Source organism: Empidonax traillii, unplaced genomic scaffold (assembly GCF_003031625.1).
Source record: "Empidonax traillii isolate 1590-97213 ecotype Southwest subspecies unplaced genomic scaffold, ASM303162v1 scaffold31:size1920502, whole genome shotgun sequence".
NCBI classification, from domain to species: Eukaryota; Metazoa; Chordata; class Aves; order Passeriformes; family Tyrannidae; genus Empidonax; species Empidonax traillii.
In genome coordinates, this window is record NW_020955224.1 from 953,683 (window position 1) to 970,972 (window position 17,290).

The 17,290-nt window shown below is 39.5% G+C and overlaps 2 protein-coding genes across 3 annotated transcripts in view; one reads left to right on the plus strand and one right to left on the minus strand.

Annotated features, from left to right (window-relative positions):
• LIN9 (lin-9 DREAM MuvB core complex component) overlaps window positions 1-13,663 on the plus strand; it is a 39,541-nt gene extending 25,878 nt beyond the window's left edge. For both annotated transcript variants that reach the window (XM_027911375.1, XM_027911382.1), the window contains 8 exons: window positions 361-494; window positions 1,448-1,567; window positions 1,742-1,843; window positions 6,659-6,739; window positions 10,119-10,244; window positions 10,582-10,764; window positions 10,880-10,977; window positions 12,275-13,663. In XM_027911375.1, the coding sequence (XP_027767176.1) occupies window positions 361-494; window positions 1,448-1,567; window positions 1,742-1,843; window positions 6,659-6,739; window positions 10,119-10,244; window positions 10,582-10,764; window positions 10,880-10,977; window positions 12,275-12,380 (950 nt within the window). In that variant the 3' untranslated portion in view covers window positions 12,381-13,663. The remainder of the gene's footprint in view (window positions 1-360; window positions 495-1,447; window positions 1,568-1,741; window positions 1,844-6,658; window positions 6,740-10,118; window positions 10,245-10,581; window positions 10,765-10,879; window positions 10,978-12,274) is intronic.
• Window positions 13,664-16,315: 2,652 nt separating this feature from the next.
• Window positions 16,316-17,084, minus strand: MIXL1 (Mix paired-like homeobox). The gene is made up of 2 exons (XM_027911444.1): window positions 16,797-17,084; window positions 16,316-16,720 (listed from the first exon to the last, which is right to left on the minus strand). Exons 1-2 carry the CDS (start codon window positions 17,082-17,084, stop codon window positions 16,316-16,318), a joined length of 693 nt encoding a protein of 230 aa, XP_027767245.1.
• Between the last annotated feature and the right edge of the window lie 206 nt (window positions 17,085-17,290).

Genomic DNA, 17,290 nt, shown 5'->3' on the forward strand with positions numbered 1-17,290 from the left:
TGATCAGAGAGAAGTGCTATGCAAAATCATCCGGAAATTGACTTTTGCCTGCAAAATCTGTCTGTCAGAAGGTATTGGGTATTAAACAGTGGGGGTTTCTTAGACATAAGTGTAGTGCTAAGGATTAGATTTGGGAAATATTTGACCAGCAAACTTTAATTTGACAGAAATTTGTGTAACAATTCTGTTGCATACAGGTTTTTTTTATCTGGGTTTGCTTTTGCTTTTTTCCCCCCACCCCATTTAATCTGTGGGTTTTAACTATGCATATGAAGGATCACTTGCAAAAGGGGTATTAAGTTTATTTTTCTCAGTGGTGTCAGAACATTATAATGTTTGGTTTCTTGTTGTGTTTTTAAGCACGTTTGCGAGGTGTCCATGATGGTCTGTTCACGGGACAAATAGACGCTGTGGACACCCTTAATGCTACATACAGAGTGACTTTTGACAGGGCAGGTCTTGGAACTCACACAGTCCCAGACTATGAAGTTCTTGTAAGTATTAATGACACATTCTCGAAGTAGCTGTAATAAAAAAAAAAATAAATTAAAAAAATCTGCAGTGGTATGCTTTAATTAAAATGATTACACCCAGGTGGTATTGTCATAAAGTAGAAACAAGCATAACAGATGCATGGGAAATTCCAGGATAATGAGCTTCTACTGTTTATGGTTTTACAGAACAGGATAACCCTATTGATAAAAACATAATGGGTTAGGCTGGAATAATTTACTAGACCTACTATTACGTGTTATTATAATAGCCTGAGTTCAGTATAAAGAAATATATGAAGTGTAAGATCCCAGAGAAAATTCTGCGATGGAATCCTGCCAGGACTTGCAGAAAAAGTTCAAGAAAACCTGGCCCTCTTTAATTTGTCAAAGTCAGGAAAAGGCCTGTGGTAGTTGCAAGCAATTATTAGAAGCTGATTGAACTTCATTTTGAAACTTGTGCTAATGAAGCTACCTAGGAGGATGTTGTTTTGGTCAAACAATTTGTGATGATTTCCTGGCTCATAGGCTTTTGTACCAGTTTATGAGCTCTAGGAATCGTTCCTGCCAGTCTGGTCTAGACTCCCTGCTTTTAGGAGGACCTTTTGTATCTTGTATAGTGTTCAATCTGCATAGTTTAGAGTCTCTAGACCCTGTCATGGTCTGAGTTTGGAACCTCTACTGAACTCCTGTTGAGTTGTGATTTGTCTGCAACTTGCCAGTAAAATTCTGGGAAATATTCTTGCGGTTTTATTTGATGTGATGCTGGAACACTTTGAAAACTCCAACAGTGGAATAGGATTTTGAAGCTCCTGCCTAGACTAAAAGCAACACATTAATCTTTTTATGTTGTTGGGTTGAGGTGCGGATGGGCATGGCTCATCGAGATTTTGAAAGGTGTATAAAATTAATTAATCTAGCACCTGAGGTATATCCTCCATTTTCCTGTCTTCCAGAGTAATGAACCTCATGAAACCATGCCAATTGCTGCGTTTGGACAGAAACAACGGCCTTCAAGGTTCTTTATGACTCCTCCCCGATTGCCATACACACCTTCACTCCAGTCTCCAATTACAGTAAGTTACTTTTTTTGTGTAATATTAATCATTGAAGATTTTTTGACACATGTTGAAACTGTTACGTTCAGCAGTTTTTGAAATTAATTTTCTGAGGTTATTCAGCAAGATAAAAATGTTAGCAAAACCCTCTAAAACTAAGCTATTACTTTAAATGTTTTTTTTCCTGTACAGGACAGTGATCCTTTATTAGGACAATCTTCGTGGAAAAGCAAAATTTCAGGCACAGATAGTGAAACACTAGGAGGCTTTCCGGTAGAATTCCTTATTCAAGTGGTAAGTGGTATTGTCCGTTTGTATTTATTCTGACAATTCTTCTGCAGTTAAATGACCTTCTCTTGATTTATGACAGTTACAATAATATCCAAATTAACTTTTGAAGGCATGTTAATAATATTTGTTTTTATTCCCCTCTTGGCCTCTTCTTAATTTTCTCACTTGTTCATAACCTTTGAAATATGCCACTCTTCAGACTACAGGGGTCTTCAAAAGTGTGTCTTATTTTTCCCAGCTCTACCACTTGGTCTAAAAAGAAAAAAAAAAAAAAAAAAAAAAAGACATTATTTCTACCTGCAAACATTTTACTCTTTTATTTATTTAAAATACACTGGCATTGTGCAAAGAACATTCGCCCGTGTGCATTATCGTGTACTGTATAATGCAGTATTTTATGTCATGTAATGTTCTACCCTGTTGGAGAAGAAAAGCAGCACTCATTTCTCTGCAAGCAGACAAGCTATAGATAAGAAAGCACTTTTTTGTCTTCACCTGAATTAAATAATTCCTCCGTGATTTTTGTCAACACCAGTTCAGAAGAGCACAGACAAGTAATGTTAGCAAGCTGAGGTTCATTGAATATCAAAATTCATTGAAGCAAGTTACTTTCCAGGATGATGGAATAATGTAATTGCTCATGTTGGCTTAGCTTAAGTGATTGAATTCCTTAACAATGAAAGTGGTTTTGAACATGCCAAAGGAGATTGGAATGACCCATGTTTAAAATATTAAGAACTGAGAAATAATATTGCTGAATTTCTCTCAGATTTAAAGTCTATGTAATTGGTCAAAAGAATGAAGTTGTGTGTGTAGCTCACATGACACATTAATATTTGGGTCATTGAGCATAGTGAATTTTATTTGACAGAATCACCTATTAATTTGTTTTAGGGAAAACTTCTAGGAAGCTCATTTTGAAAAATGTGGCTTGGCATCTTGCTCAGCTAAGAAAATTTAACATAGACACAGTTGCTATGAGGTTATTATTTCATAAAAATTGAAATACACAAAAAATACAATTTAGCAGCATAAACAGAGACTATCTGCAGCTATCCTCCTTGAGTCACTGTGACCAGTGAAACTGGGTAAATAAGGTGTACTGAGCTTTACGATTACTTTGTGTATTTTAAGTGTGAAAATGTGATTCCTCAGTCACGTTTCATTATATATTTTACTCATTATAAGGAAATCTGAGTTTTACAAGTATAGACCTCTTGCTCGTATTACAAACGGTGGCATTTTACAAAGATACTACATTAAAATGTATTTTTGCTTGAAGGTTTTCAAAATGTTTTGAACAAAATCAGTCCACGGATTTTTGGCATTTGTTTATTTGAGCAACCTGAAACGTTATACAGCTTTTTGATAAAGAATCCCAAGGCTTAAACATTTATGGAAGGACTTGAAGCATTGTTTTTAAGCATCAGTTTTTTCTATTAGAAGTTTGAGGAGGTACTGAAATTTGATATTTGAAATACATGAGGCTGGTGAATATTAATTATTGATTGCACTGCATTCACCAGACCAGATGTATTTTTATGTTAAAGGCTACTGCTCAGGATGTTCTAACCTTTCTTATATACTGGTATCTAAAAGAAGATAAAGACCTTTATCTGATTTAATTGTGAATCAGAAAGCAAATGATAGAAAATGTTTAATTCAAGGAAAACTTTCTGGAGAACTACTGCCAGGCAGTTATTTATAAGACCACAAAGAAACAATTTTATGGGAAAAATTTTGGACAAAACAGAAAAAATGCGGCACACCTTTAATAAGGTTTCAACTCAGCCCCTTAGTTCTCTTTTACAGGTTTTGAAATTGGAAGAAAAGCAAGTGTGTCCAAAATCATATGCAGCCACTGGCAAATAAATGTTAGGGATATTGTCTTTACCGTAAGTAAATATTGGGACTTGTAACAACTATTTTAATAATTGTTCTACTCTGTCTTATTTTTTCTAAATCTTTATATTAATTCCTACATGTTTACAGTTTGGTATCAGAGACTGAGTTTCTGGGTTTTACTGTGGACAGATGTGCTAGGAGAAGATTGACTCAAAAATTAACATTTTGATATTAAGAATAAACTCAACAATAAACGAGCGTAAAATAAAAAAAAAATTCTTTCATGCTTAGTTCAATATATAATGTATCCTTAAATATTTCTTAGGCTATACGAGCAGATCAAAATCAATAGATTACATTCTTACATTCTAGTCAGCAAATTTGGAGGATGTTTCTCCCAAGTGCTCAGTTGGAGAGTTTTTTTGTGTCGGTTTTGGGATTTTTTTTCCACTTCCTGCCTCCTTCCTTTTTTTTGTCTTGGGGTAAAAAATTCGGTTTGGAAGGAAGCACTCTAGGACAAAGCAGATGTTTACAGGGTCGCTGCGTGTCCAGTAGAGGGAGTGTTTTAATGCAACACGGGCAGAACGGTGACCTGGTGTCTGCCTGATCGCTGAGGGGGAAGGAGGGATCTTCCCAGCTTAAATGCAGGAGGAACAATCTGAAAATTGATACTGGATTTTTGACTGTTTTCTGCTCATGAAAATTTTGAAAATATTCCATAGTAAGTTATCACATGCTTCACTTTGAAATGCCTGTGTTTTCTGACTAAAACATGAAATCTTTAGTACAAATCTAAACATACTGGTAGAATTGTTCCTTCATCTTTCTTAATGTGGAAGAGCATTGTACTAAAAACTTGTTTCTGGTTTAATGAGTAAATAAAGTACTCTTTACTTACAAGAGTAAACTGAACGAGTTATGCTGAAAACAGAGCTGTTATAGAAGAATTTATCAAGGAAAATAGGGATAGACAGAAAGTATTCACAGATGACGCTGGCAAATGAAAGTGGAAGTCTAATTAATAAAATGTACCTCTGAGAGAAAGTTGGTGGATATGATAGATACAGTGAAAGGTCAGAGTTTCTTGTAGAAAGAATCAGATTATCTTGATTACTGGAGTATATCTGGGAATAGGATGAGTATAATATAAAATCCAAGCTCATCAGCTGGGCAACTAGGGCTGTGCATCCTTGAGTATGTCTGGACCTCAAAGTAGAAGTTAAGCATCAAATACCTTGCAAATTTGGGGAGCAAAGAATATACTGCCTAATTTGGGAACTCAGCAACTTCATGAAGGAGAAAATGTGCTAGGCAGTTGCTGGAGGGTGACAACAGCAAAGCTTGACAAGTAACTTTTGGCAGCAGTGGCAGATGGTGAACAGTGCTTTCCTTCCTCCCAGGTGTTTTATTGGCAACATGAGCACTTGTGTGGTGTGTTAGAAACTTATTCAGAGAGATAGTCCATCTCACAAGTAACAATTTTAAACCTTTCTTGCCTTTTTCTAAATTTATTGGTTTGTCATTATCGGTTCCGTGATTGGGTTCTTTATGCAAAATTCAAAGTGCAAAAAATGCAGGTGGTGGCTCAGCACAGACATTGGGGGACAGCACAAGGACAGAAATGAGCAGCAGTAATTGGGAGGGTGACAACCAGTGCAGTATTGCCTGTGACTCTGACCGTGGCTTGTCATCGGTTCATCAGATGCATCTGGCAAAATATTTGTGGTAGAAATGCTATTTTACAGATTTAGTTTACAGATGTGCCATTTAGAATACTGATCCAGGCTTCCTGTGCTCACACCCAGGAAAGTTGACAGTGTATGGATAAAAAGATACAGAAAGGGCCACAAAAATTCAAGAGATGAAGAGCTTTGTATTGGAGTGGAGTCTGGAAAGGATTGTGTTGCAATTAGTCTAGTGGAAGAATGGTGAAGAAGAGATGCTTTTATTGTCTCTGAAAAAACAGGTATAAATATAAGGAGCGAGAGCTATATTTAGCTGAAAAACAGCTTTGGCTGTTCGGCAATCTGGAACAAATTGCTATGAAGTGAAAAAGAATGCATTTAGCATGGAAATTCCCAGAATATTCCTCAACAGCTGAAAGAGGTCCTGGAACAATTTTCTATTACAACTTGTGAGGGCAAGCTGGCTATGTTAAGACTGGACAAAAGGAGTTATATGTGAGTCAGATATATGTTGAACTAGAGGTTTCTATTTTTCTCAGTCATGTGTTTTACTACTAGGATGCAGTTTAACCCCTTTGGAATTTATGAAACCCGAAATCTTGGCTTTGTTTACATCAGTAATAAAACTGTTGCTGGTTGTAGTGGAGCGAGGATTTCTCTCAGGGCCCTCAAGTGTGAATAGTTCTAGGAATGATGTGTGTGTTTGAGAGCCCTCCCAGTGATTTCCACTTCAGCCTACTGGGTCCCAAGGGCAGGGGAAACAGGGTATTCCCATTATGAAAGAGAGGAATGGAAAGCCCAGAGTTGTTCTGTATAAAACAGACCCAGCCTCTATACCAGGTTTTACTGCAGGAGTTTACACAAAAGGCTGGTGCTCAGTAGAGGGCACAGCTGAGAACTGTGTGAAAAAAGGTGTGACAAGGTGAGTGATATTAATTGTAGTACATGGCCATAACACCCTTTGCTCTCTTTTAGGCTGAAAAAAACCCACTAAAAAATGAAAGTTCCTCAGCCTCTTGCTGACTATAAATTATATTAGATTCCTATAGGGAATTTCAGCGGATAGATTTTACCACTCATCAATTTAGGGCACTTGGAAATGCTTTAAAAATATCTAGAAAATCCATCATTTAATTCTGATTAATTTTAATTTCTGCATCTTAACTTGATGAACAACTGAGAAATAAATTTTAAATTATGAAACACATGGTTTTTTATCTGTAATTTCTATGGCATTTCAAAACTGCTTAAGGACCTATTCGTTCTAAAAATAGTTCCTTTGTTTTAGACCAGGTTATCGAAAATCCTTATGATCAAGAAGGAACACATCAAACAATTGAGAGAGATGAATACAGAAGCAGAAAAGCTGGTGAGAATGTTCTCTTTTCAATTCTTAAAACAGGATATGCTTTAACAACTGATGCCAATAGGTACAATTAGAGGTAGAGTCTAGATAAAATCTATATTTTATTGCTTTCTATAACATGAATTTTTTTCTTATTTTTTTAAAGACCAGTCAGAGAGGTCAGTAGTTACAAATATGATTCTCCTTTGAAAGCATTTGGAAACTGATTAATGTTAATATCAGGGTAGCACATGTCAGTTGACACATAAAGTAAGGAAACACTGTACTTTGAGAACGTAGGGTACAAGTTTATCTGGTAAGGCATTCATCATAATATTACTTTACAGATGTTATATGTTTATTTTCGTAGCTTTCTGGCCAAAACAATTACTCATTTCAGAGATTTTTCTATGTAAAGTTCTGAGTGCCCTTGACCGGCATTTAAAATTACAGTACCAGAGCAGCTACAGCATAATTAGCAGCAGCAGCAGAATAGTTTTTCATGCTAACTTTATCTAATCAGCAGTCAGTAAATCAAAATGATAAGAATGCCTCGTCTACCACCCATGGCTATAAATCAACTTGAAAGCAGAAGGATATCAGTCTCAACCTTCTGCCAGCGCCCGTTCAGGCTGTTGTCTCTGCAGCAAACAGGCAGAAGGCTGAAGGTTTATGAAGAGGAAGAGGAGTCCCTTCTATTTCTTGAAACCAAAAAGCTGACTTTTTTTTTCATGTAAACTATGTGAATGTTGAAGGTTTTTGATTTATTGTGGTAAGATTTCTCTTTTTGTCCCTTCAATGATTGTGTGCATTCTGTTACTCTGCTTCCTACTGCCCCATCCCCATGTCTCTGTAATTATCTTCTTTTGTGCTCTGATGAAGCCCTTTAGAACCTTGTTGCCATTTCAGTTACTACATTATTTTCTTGTGTATCAAATGTTTTCTGTTGTAATTTTGTGTATTAGTAACTAAAGCAGATGCCAAGAGAAGTAAGATTAAAACACACCATTGCAATCAGTAACTGTGATAATGACAAATTACCAACTCTTCCTAAAATAAAAAATATTTTGTTTTTTCTTAGATATTGATACTTTTCCATAGATAAGGAAATCACAGGAATGACAGTAGCACTCCTCTGACAAGAACCCAGATGTTAACACGTCTTTCAGTTACTAAGTCATACATTAACTGTATTGCTATTTTTCTTGGTCTTCTTATTCCACAAAATTGAGGGAGCAAAAAAGCAATGGGGAAGAAGGGAATCTAGAAAAAAATGTTAAATTTTATATATTTTAGGTCTGTTGTAGCCTGGATAAGGACTTAGAGATACTTTTGAAATTCTTCCCTGCTCTATTTCCTTTGTAAACCAGCAATCATAAAGCAAACTCCGTTACTATTCAAGGCTGCACTGATAAAAATAGAGGATGTGATACCTTCCTATTGGGCCATATTCTTAGTCTGTCTTCTAATCTTCTTTGTCCCTCGGCAATCCTATCTACGTTTGTGCCACTGTATATGTGTTGTTTCTCCTTTAAAATATATTTCCTTTGAACAAGAATCTTTTTCTGGCCCAAATACACTTCAACATCAACAGCATACCTGAAAGTGAATAAAATCAAATCCTTTGAGTTCATTCAGGTGTACGCTTTAATTCTCAGACTTTGATAATAATTCACACAATTGTGATTTGATAATTGTTAGAGTAAAACCCCTGTTTGGTTTAAAGTAATCCTTTTAATAAGACTTTTTTTTTTTAATGACTGTTTCAATATAGAAATAAATGGAACTGACCAAAATTAGAACTGACCAAAATTGCCATTATTATTTGGCAATAATAATAAATGTACAAGACTCATGGGATGCCTTCAGAGGGGCTATTAATGCATAAAACTGCACATTTTCTATTTCGTTGTTTTGACATCACTATACAAGTCAGGGTTGCAGGCTATAAACAAATTACCATGTACATAAAACAGTAAACATTTGGATAAACAAATACGATTAAAAAGGATGGATAGTTCATTTTTTCTCTTAATCTGCAATAAAGACGAGGTAAAGCTAATGCTGGCTGTTTCAGAGAAGCATCTAGATGTGACACAGAGGTGTTACCTGCTTCCACTGAAAGCCATCCATCTTTTGTCTGATGGTTCTACTGTTTGTCCCTGTTTGCACATCTTGGATCAGAAACAGTGCTGGTGCTGAGAAATATTCCTTTCACCATCACTAGGATAGAATGCCCTTGGCCTTTCCTGATAGGGAATTCACAACTGTCTGCAGCTTTCACAGCTAACCTGGAGTAGTCTGCTCTAGGGAAGCTGGTCACTGAAGGTCTGAAACATAAAATTTTTATCCAGTGTTCCAGAGCTACAGACAGTGTGTCAAATTTATGCTAGTTTCCAGTGAATTCTGAAATTATGGTGTTAGTTTAAAGCCCTGTTATTTGATATTCAGACTTGTAAATCCCTGGAGATTGTTTCAGTGATTGTTTAACTTTGAACTGAACTGATAACTGAAACCTTGATTTTGAGTTTTTGGCAAGGATCCTCCTGATGAAGGGTCTTGGCTTTGCAGTTTGGTTTATCCTGTACTGTAAAATCTATAGCTACAGGTTTGATTGTATGAGGTACCTGTATCTCAAACTTGTGGCTGGAAGTACATCCATCTTATCTTGCAAGAGGCCATTTTTTTGGAAGAAATTTTATAATATATTTTATGTTTTGTTTGTTTCAATTTCATAAATATCACCCAAACAACGTCAAGCTATATTCTGAAAAGAGTATAAGAAAAAAAGTACTGTATTCTGGAATTTATTCTTTTTATGGGAAATCGTGCTTACAAAATACTTATGTTACCAAGTATAAGCTCTAGTAACTCTCTCTTTTGGCAGAACTGTTAGCTGTAACAGAAGGTGTGTAGCACTGAGTCATCCTCAAGTGACCACTAACTTACTAGCCGAATGTGCCTCCCATCCTGCAGCAGAGGTGGTCGAGGCCATACTGTCCTATACTGTTCCCTTACTGACAGGCTGACAGGGTAGTTTTCTGCTGAATCAGTAGAGAGAAGTATAAATCAGTAGAGAGTATGAATCAGTAGAGAGAATACCCAGGTATTGGAGAAATAAGCAGGTCAGACCACAGTCATCTTCTGTAGCATTTACCACCATAGATTATCATAGCACTTTTAAGAAGAGAATAAAAGTGTGGTTGTCACCTACACATTTGTCACTTAGAATTATAAATAGTAATACTACATTTTAATATTTTGTATGTTAATATTTTTCTATTAAACACTGGGATTTCAAATATCTCAGTATTATTTTCCAGTGGGAATTACCTTTGGTGAGTTCCAAATCAATAAATGTTCAGTACTGCATTAACTTTAATGTGCTTTGTGTTTTCCACAGAAATCCTATTCCATGCCAATAAGCATTGAGTTTCAGAGGAGATATGCAACTATTGTTCTAGATCTAGAACAACTCAACAAAGACTTAAATAAAGTTTTGCATAAAGTTCAACAGTATTGTTATGAGGTAAGATTTTACTGGAATCTGTATGTACTTGTTGGTTTTGCTTAATCTAAGTAGAAAACAGAATTCCTTGGGAATAGGGCATAGCTGGGGGTCACTTTGAAATGACACTGTTAGTAACTGTGTTGGATTCCTTCTCTGTCTGTGCCTTTGTCTGAGCGACAGACACTTTTGCTGATACCAGCGGCCTGTTTTTAAATACACATATGTGAAATAAAAATACTGTGTATTATAAACCCGTGAAACTTCTTTGAAATAATTTCACGCATCCACCAAATGCAAAGGACATTTTTAATTCCTTATTTTTTATTCTTAATTTCTCTCTGTTATATCTATGCAGCTTGCTCCTGACCAGGGCCTCCAGCCTGCTGACCAACCCACGGATCTGAGGCGTAGGTGTGAAGAGGAAGCTCAGGAGGTCGTCAGGCAAGCAAATACCTCATCAACAGGACAACTTTGTGTTGAGAGTGAAAATTTAACTGATCTTATCTCTAGGCTTACAGCAATATTACTGCAAATCAAGGTACAGTATTTGCTGTATAGCAAAAATAGCATCTCCCATAAAATACATAGTATTAAAGCTCTGCCAGTTTCTTTGTGCTGAACTGTGAGAACTTTTTTGTTTTCTTCTCTTACAGTGTCTAGCAGAAGGAGGTGATCTGAATTCCTTTGAATTTAAATCACTAACAGATTCATTAAATGACATTAAGAGTTCAATAGACTCCTCAAATATCAGGTATAACTTTTTGAATATTTAATTCTTAATTACACATTTTGTGCCAGCATACAGTTCTTACTGTATTTTAGAGATGAACGTTTGATTATAATTCAGGGGTTTAATCTGGTAACTTTTACTTAACAGGGAGGGGTATCATCTGAAAGAGGGCTTCTTACAGGGTATGTGAAATGAGCAGTTTTCTGCTTGAACCTATCAGTAAAGTAACCTGTTTAAAAAAAAAAGTAAAAAAGTGCTAAATTGGTGCAGCAATAACTAGACTTTCTTGTTCTTCAGTCGTTAATGTCAACTAAAAAGTCATTTTAGAACACTTTCAGATTTTGAAATCCCATCGGTAATACAAGTTCTTTAAACCACAGAACAGTAAAATTTCAGTGTTCTTTTAGCATACTCAGCCTCTTGTCTGTAAATACCACAGGCTGGCACATGAGACAATTAAAGGTTCTGACCAACTTCCCTTAGCAAGATTTTAAGCCAAGAAAAAGAAGACCAGCCATATTGTGCCAGATCAAAGGCCCATCTAGTCTTGATGGGCCATTTTTCAACAGTTCTCACAAGCAGGTGCCTGAGGAGGCATTATGAAAAATAGCAAGAATGTGTTGATATTTGTCTGGAGTACACTGCAGGCTTCAGCAATTTATGACCAGCATTTTTTAAATCATTAGAATGCTGCTAAATTACATCACTTAGAAAATATACCTAAATGCTAAGTATTTTCTTATACTCTTATTACTTGTATTGCTGCATTTAGACAGAAGGCTGCACGAGTCTTTAAATTTTTAATTTTTTTCCCAAAGATAGTAGGATAGCCTTTTATTTCAAAAAAATTATTGAGAAATGCTGTTTTATAGCATTTTTCATTAGTAAAATAAAAACAAACCCCAAGCATTAGTGAAACTTCTCTATGATCAACACTGCAAATTACACGTTGGAATGGATTCAGCTAAAGGTTCATGTACCCAGCGAATAAGGTGATAGTGTTTCCATTTCATTGTACTTATTTTGGAGATTTTAGCATGTCTTCATAATATTTTTATTTCCCTAACTCTGGTCATGTTAAAGCCTTATTTAAAGTACCCAAGTCAGTAACTCTTGATTTCATGCAGCGGTTTGTGCAAATGCTGTTTTCTCATATTTCTCTGTCAGGTTGCATTTGTTTCTACTGCTCTCCAGTTCATCTGAATTTTTATATTGGCTGTGTTCACATCTTGATGTTCACTGTAGAAATATTCAGACACAACTCTTAAACATGGGGTTTGACACTTTTATTTATTTCCTTCTTCTTTTCTTCCCATAGTTGTTTTCAGAATAACGTTGAGATCCATGTTGCACATATTCAGAGTGGTCTGAGCCAGATGGGAAATTTACATGCTTTTGCAGCTAATAACACCAACAGAGACTGAAAACTTCCTCTCAAGTGTACAGCAAGTAGTTCTGGAAAACCTTCCTTTCTATAGGCTTCACCAAATACCCTAACTGCCAGAAGATAAGGGAAAAGAAAATCTCTCAGAAAGGACCCTTTTGAATCTATTGTATCCGCTTCTTAAGAAAACCAGCATTACTGGCCAGCATTACATTAGACTTCTCCATTTGTTATTCACATGCAGTAGTTTTGCTAACTGGTAATCTCTTAGTAATTGCATTTATTATAGTAAACTTGAAAACATACTTTCATATAATTTGAACTTAGTTTTTAAAAGTTCAAATTAACTCTGTGCACCTCTTGCTGTTGGGTCTCCTGGTATGTTAGAAGTGAGGAAGAGGAAATGGTTCAGTTTAGTGGCCACATGGCAGGTCTTTGTTGTGTAAAGTTACGCCTCTGTGTAGCTCTTGAGAACTGCCGGTTCAGCCCTCGGGTAGCACCGTCCCTGATCTAAGACAGCAGCAGCAGGATAGGGGCAGCAAACATAAGCTGTAAACATGAGGATGTTGGGCAGGTCTGTCGATCAGTCAGTGTCTTCTTGGAGCTCTTAATTTATCGTAACTTATAGAAGGAGTCTAATGAAGGAATATAAAAATGTAACTGGTATCTTTCCAGAAAGAAATTGGTTATGGCTTTTTCCCTCCACACAGGGCAAAAGAAGTTCTGTGGTTGGTATTTGATATAAATGACTGGTTAAACATACTGGTTTTCCAAATTTTTGTTTGTTTTGCACAACTTTTAAATTATATTACTGGTTATTCAACAATACCCAACCTATATAAATATGAAGATTTTTATAATGAAAAATAACCAGTGAGGTAAACTACGCAAATAAAAAGTGACAACCTGCCTAGGAATTGGAATTAACCTTTTGGAATGTTAATCTTGTAAAAAGTGTGTATTGGTTTGTTTAAATAGTCTTGTAAAGCTTCTGTGTAATGAATTGTTTCCAGATTTGAATTTTCAGAGATAGCTGTAGAGATGTTTTTGATTCTTTTAGATGCCTCATTAAATAAGGTCTTTTATATGTTAATGTATAAAGAATATGTAAACAGGATTATTTTCAATTTAAAAATTTTGTATAGTTTAAAGATGCTTCTGTATTCTGTGTTGGTATTGTGTCACTGCAAAACTTTAGTGCAGAGTTTATATTTAGGTAAACTTGTTCTGTTAATTAAGAGAAATGCATAAATCTTTTATTCTCAATGAAATTTGTAACTGAATAAATTGAGCTATGAGAGTTGATATATTTCACAAAAATGCAAACTTTTTTGCAGATGGTCTCAGGTCGTTTTTTTAAGAGAAGTTAATTGCTGAAAAATGTTATGAGGACAAGGTGAGTAGCTGTTTTTAAAGGTACTTTGAAACTTTACAAGAAATATTACAAAATAATGCTAAACAGTAATTTAACTGAATTACCCATGGAAACTTACCTCTCATAATGCAATCGAACATTACGGTGGTCCCTGCAATTGCTTTTGTAATTATGTTACCCATTATTTTGTGATGTTAGCATCTGTTTGGTAAAGAAGACAGAAAGGTGTCCTTTCCCACCACCCTTTTCATTTAAATAGAGAAAGGTGCCAAAGCCTAACTTAAGGTACGTAGGTTTAGTCAGACAGGAACTAATCTGATCTACAGCTAACTCGGGAAAAAGGAACCATCCCCTTGCACCCCTGTCCTTGTCTTCTGGTGCTCATAAAAAACAGCAGCGCTATCCTGCTGTTCAGGGAGCCACAGTGCTGAGGAACTGTTTCTGTTGGGTTTTTCTGCCTATGTGTCACTGAACTCACTGCCAGGGGTGATGGGTGGCGGTGCAGACACAAAGCAGCAGCAAGGACTGCCTCTTCCAACAGCAGCCTGCTGCTCCCTGTACACACCTCTGCAGTCCTCACTGATCTCTTGGGGCTCAGGTTCAGCTTATGCACCATAAGCAGGATTTCCCAGGACTAACCAGGAGGCAACTTGGCCCTGTTGATAACAAGCATCCCAAACTGAGGGAGAGAGAAGTTGTAGATGCTGGAAGATACCACTACCAAGAATGGTATTCACTCAACCTGCTTTTCATAACCACCTTAGTTCTTAGTGGACACAAAAAACATTGCATAACCAGCATGCTCCAGACTTAAGTCTGATTCCATAGGTATGAAGTTTTTTACATGTGGATTCTTCAGTGTGCTCTCCAGCATGTTTTGTGTTGATGTGGGGTTTCTTTAATTATTGCAGGGTAATAGGAAGATACACCATTTGTGATAAGCATATCTGTGTGCTTTCACATGTAATTTGTCCCACTCACGCTGGCAATGTGAATATACACAGCTCTTCTTTGAGAGGCTGCATTTCTGCTTGGGTACCAATATGTTGGGTTAAAGCTAACGTTGAATTTTGGTGACAGTAACAAATATGACTGTTTTTGCTGAATATGCCCTAAGCATAGCAAGTGTCAAGAACTCAATACAACTACTGTAACTGAAGTCTGCAGGAGCAGAACAAGTTACTTTCATTTCTTATAATCAGTAAGCTTGAATTTACCCTGAGCCTCCAAGAAATGATGGTCTCATTTTTTGTGAGTGCTTTTCTTCAGGGGTCTTCCCGACCCCCAACATGGCAGCTCCTTTTGCACCCAACTCCACTTGGGAAACAGGTGGTGTCCTGAGGTTGGTTTTTACTTCATGTTTTTTTAAGGGCAGCTGTGTTTTTTGGAGGGAGAATGTCACTTCACTTACGAGCTTGCAGTCCAGCCAGGATTCAGCTGTCCCAGATCTCACAAGTACAGGTGTGTTATGGGGTAGCACTGAGGGATTTTGTACACTGGTAACCTTATTCTAGCAGGAGCTTGATTCCTGACATGGGGTATTTCTGCCACCAGTACATGGGTAATGTTTCCTGTGCTTTCGAACCTCGTGGCATTCAGGTGCTCTTCCATAACTGTAGTCTTACAACTCGCTGTGGTAGGCTCTGGTACCACTTTGTAGGCAGGAAGAGTTGGTCTTATCCTCAGAATACATATGCAGTAATATATCCTTCCTTGATAAACTGAATTACAGGAGAGGCTTTTGTTACTACTAATTTTGGCACTTTCAGTGCAGAGCCTTTTAGCCTTTCTCATCATTGAACAGCTTCTGTGGCGTCACTAGAATTCAAAGCTGAAGCACCTTTACAAAATAGTCCTACTTTTCTGTAGTTGAAAACTGACCTTGGCTCAAGTGGCAGACTGGAGGCTTTTGTCTGAGCACTTGAGATTTGGAGTTTTATATCACTTAGTCCATAAATTTGCATTTTTGTTCAGGAATGGGGATGTTTGTTGAGAGCAGATTTAAGACAGCTACTGACAGGAAAGGTTTAAGGCAGTGTCTCTAACCTGTCCTTCAGGCCCCTAAGGTCTCTCATTGGCATCTGAACTGTAGCTGTGGCTCTCCTTGACTGGGGAAGAGAACCTGTAGCTGGGATATCTGCCACTTTTCCTACCCCATGTCAGCCAAGGTAAGACACCCTACCAGAACACACACAAGCAGAGCAAAAATGTAAACCTTTATTTTTTTTTTTTTTTGAAAAAACCCCAACAGACCATCCCACTGTTTTCTACGACCAGTCCCCACCCCTAAACACAGTGGATTTGGTTAGCTTTTTGGCTAAAGAAGGTTAAATAGAAATACAAAACACGCTATCGGAAAGCTTTTAAAGTACAGTGTAAAAAGATGTCCTCAGCTGATGGAGCCGACCCGTATCTTTCTTAAATAAATAGGTAGAATCAATTACTACCGGATAAAGTGCAACAGTGGCAGAGCAGCAGGGTGAGGTAGCGCGCTGTGTGGCTGCTGCCCGCCCGAGCAGCGCGCCCGGGACGGGGTCTGACGGGGCGGGCTGTGGGTTAACCCTCTGCCCAGGCCGGGCCGCGTCCCGCCGGGGCGGCGCTCAGAGGGCGCGGAAGGCGCCGAGCGCGTTCTCCTCCCACTCCGAGCCCGACTCGGAGTAGCCGCTGGTGTCCTCGGCGTCCGACACGGGCGAGTACTGCCCGCAGAAGGCGCGGGCCGGCGCGAAGGGGCCGGCGGCGCTCCCCGCGAACGGGGCGGGCTCAGCCCCGCCGGGTTGGCCGGGCGGGAAGCCCTCGAAGCCGGGGCAGGGGGGGAAGGGGGCGGCCGACGGCCACTCGTAGGGGGCCGCCCCGTCCTCGGCCCGGGCCGCCCCGGGGAGGGCGCGGCGGGGCCGCTCCGGGGCGCGCAGGGCGGCGAAGCGGGGTAGTGGCGGCGGCGCGGCGGGGCCCTGGCGGGGCGGTCCCCGCTGGCGGCGGGACTTGGCGCGGCGGTTCTGGAACCACACCTGGGGAGAGAGGGTGGCGGTGAGGGCGGCGGGGCGGCCCCGGCGCGGCGGGCGCGGCGTGGCCGGCGCCCCTCACCTGGATGCGGGACTCGGGGATCTGCGTGGCGTCCGCCAGCTTCTCCCGCAGGTAGATATCCGGGTACATGGTATCCTGGAAAACCAGCTCAAGGGTCTCCAGCTGCGCCGCCGTGAAGCTCGTCCGCTTCCGACGCTGCGAGGCTGCCGGCGCCCCCTCCGACGGCTCGGCCGAGGGAAGCGTCCTGAGGGCGGGCGAGGCCGGGCCGGGCCCGCCGCCCCCCGCCCACCTGCCCGCGGGGAAGGCGGGCGGCTCCGCCGGGGCCCCCCCGAAGCGCAGCGCGGCCATGGCAGCGGCGAGCAGGGGTCTGGACCGTGCCCTGCCCTTTATAGCCGGGGAGGGGGGCTCGGCGGGGGCGGGGGTTCGAGGGGGCGGCACTGCCCCTCCAGGAAGGTGAGCGCCGGGGCCTCGCCGGACTGGGGGCCTGGGGGCGTCCGCCCGGGGCTGCTCCTGCCTCTCTTAGCCCAGAGGACTCGGCGGTGGCCGGGTACCGC

Bases quoted from the DNA above. Each gene is read 5' to 3' on its own strand.
- MIXL1 (XM_027911444.1), bottom strand. From the start codon at position 17,084: ATGGCCGCGCTGCGCTTCGGGGGGGCCCCGGCGGAGCCGCCCGCCTTC. The intron at 16,721-16,796 runs GTGAGGGGCGCC...CTCTCTCCCCAG, and splicing joins TCCCCGAGTCCCGCATCCAG to GTGTGGTTCCAGAACCGCCG.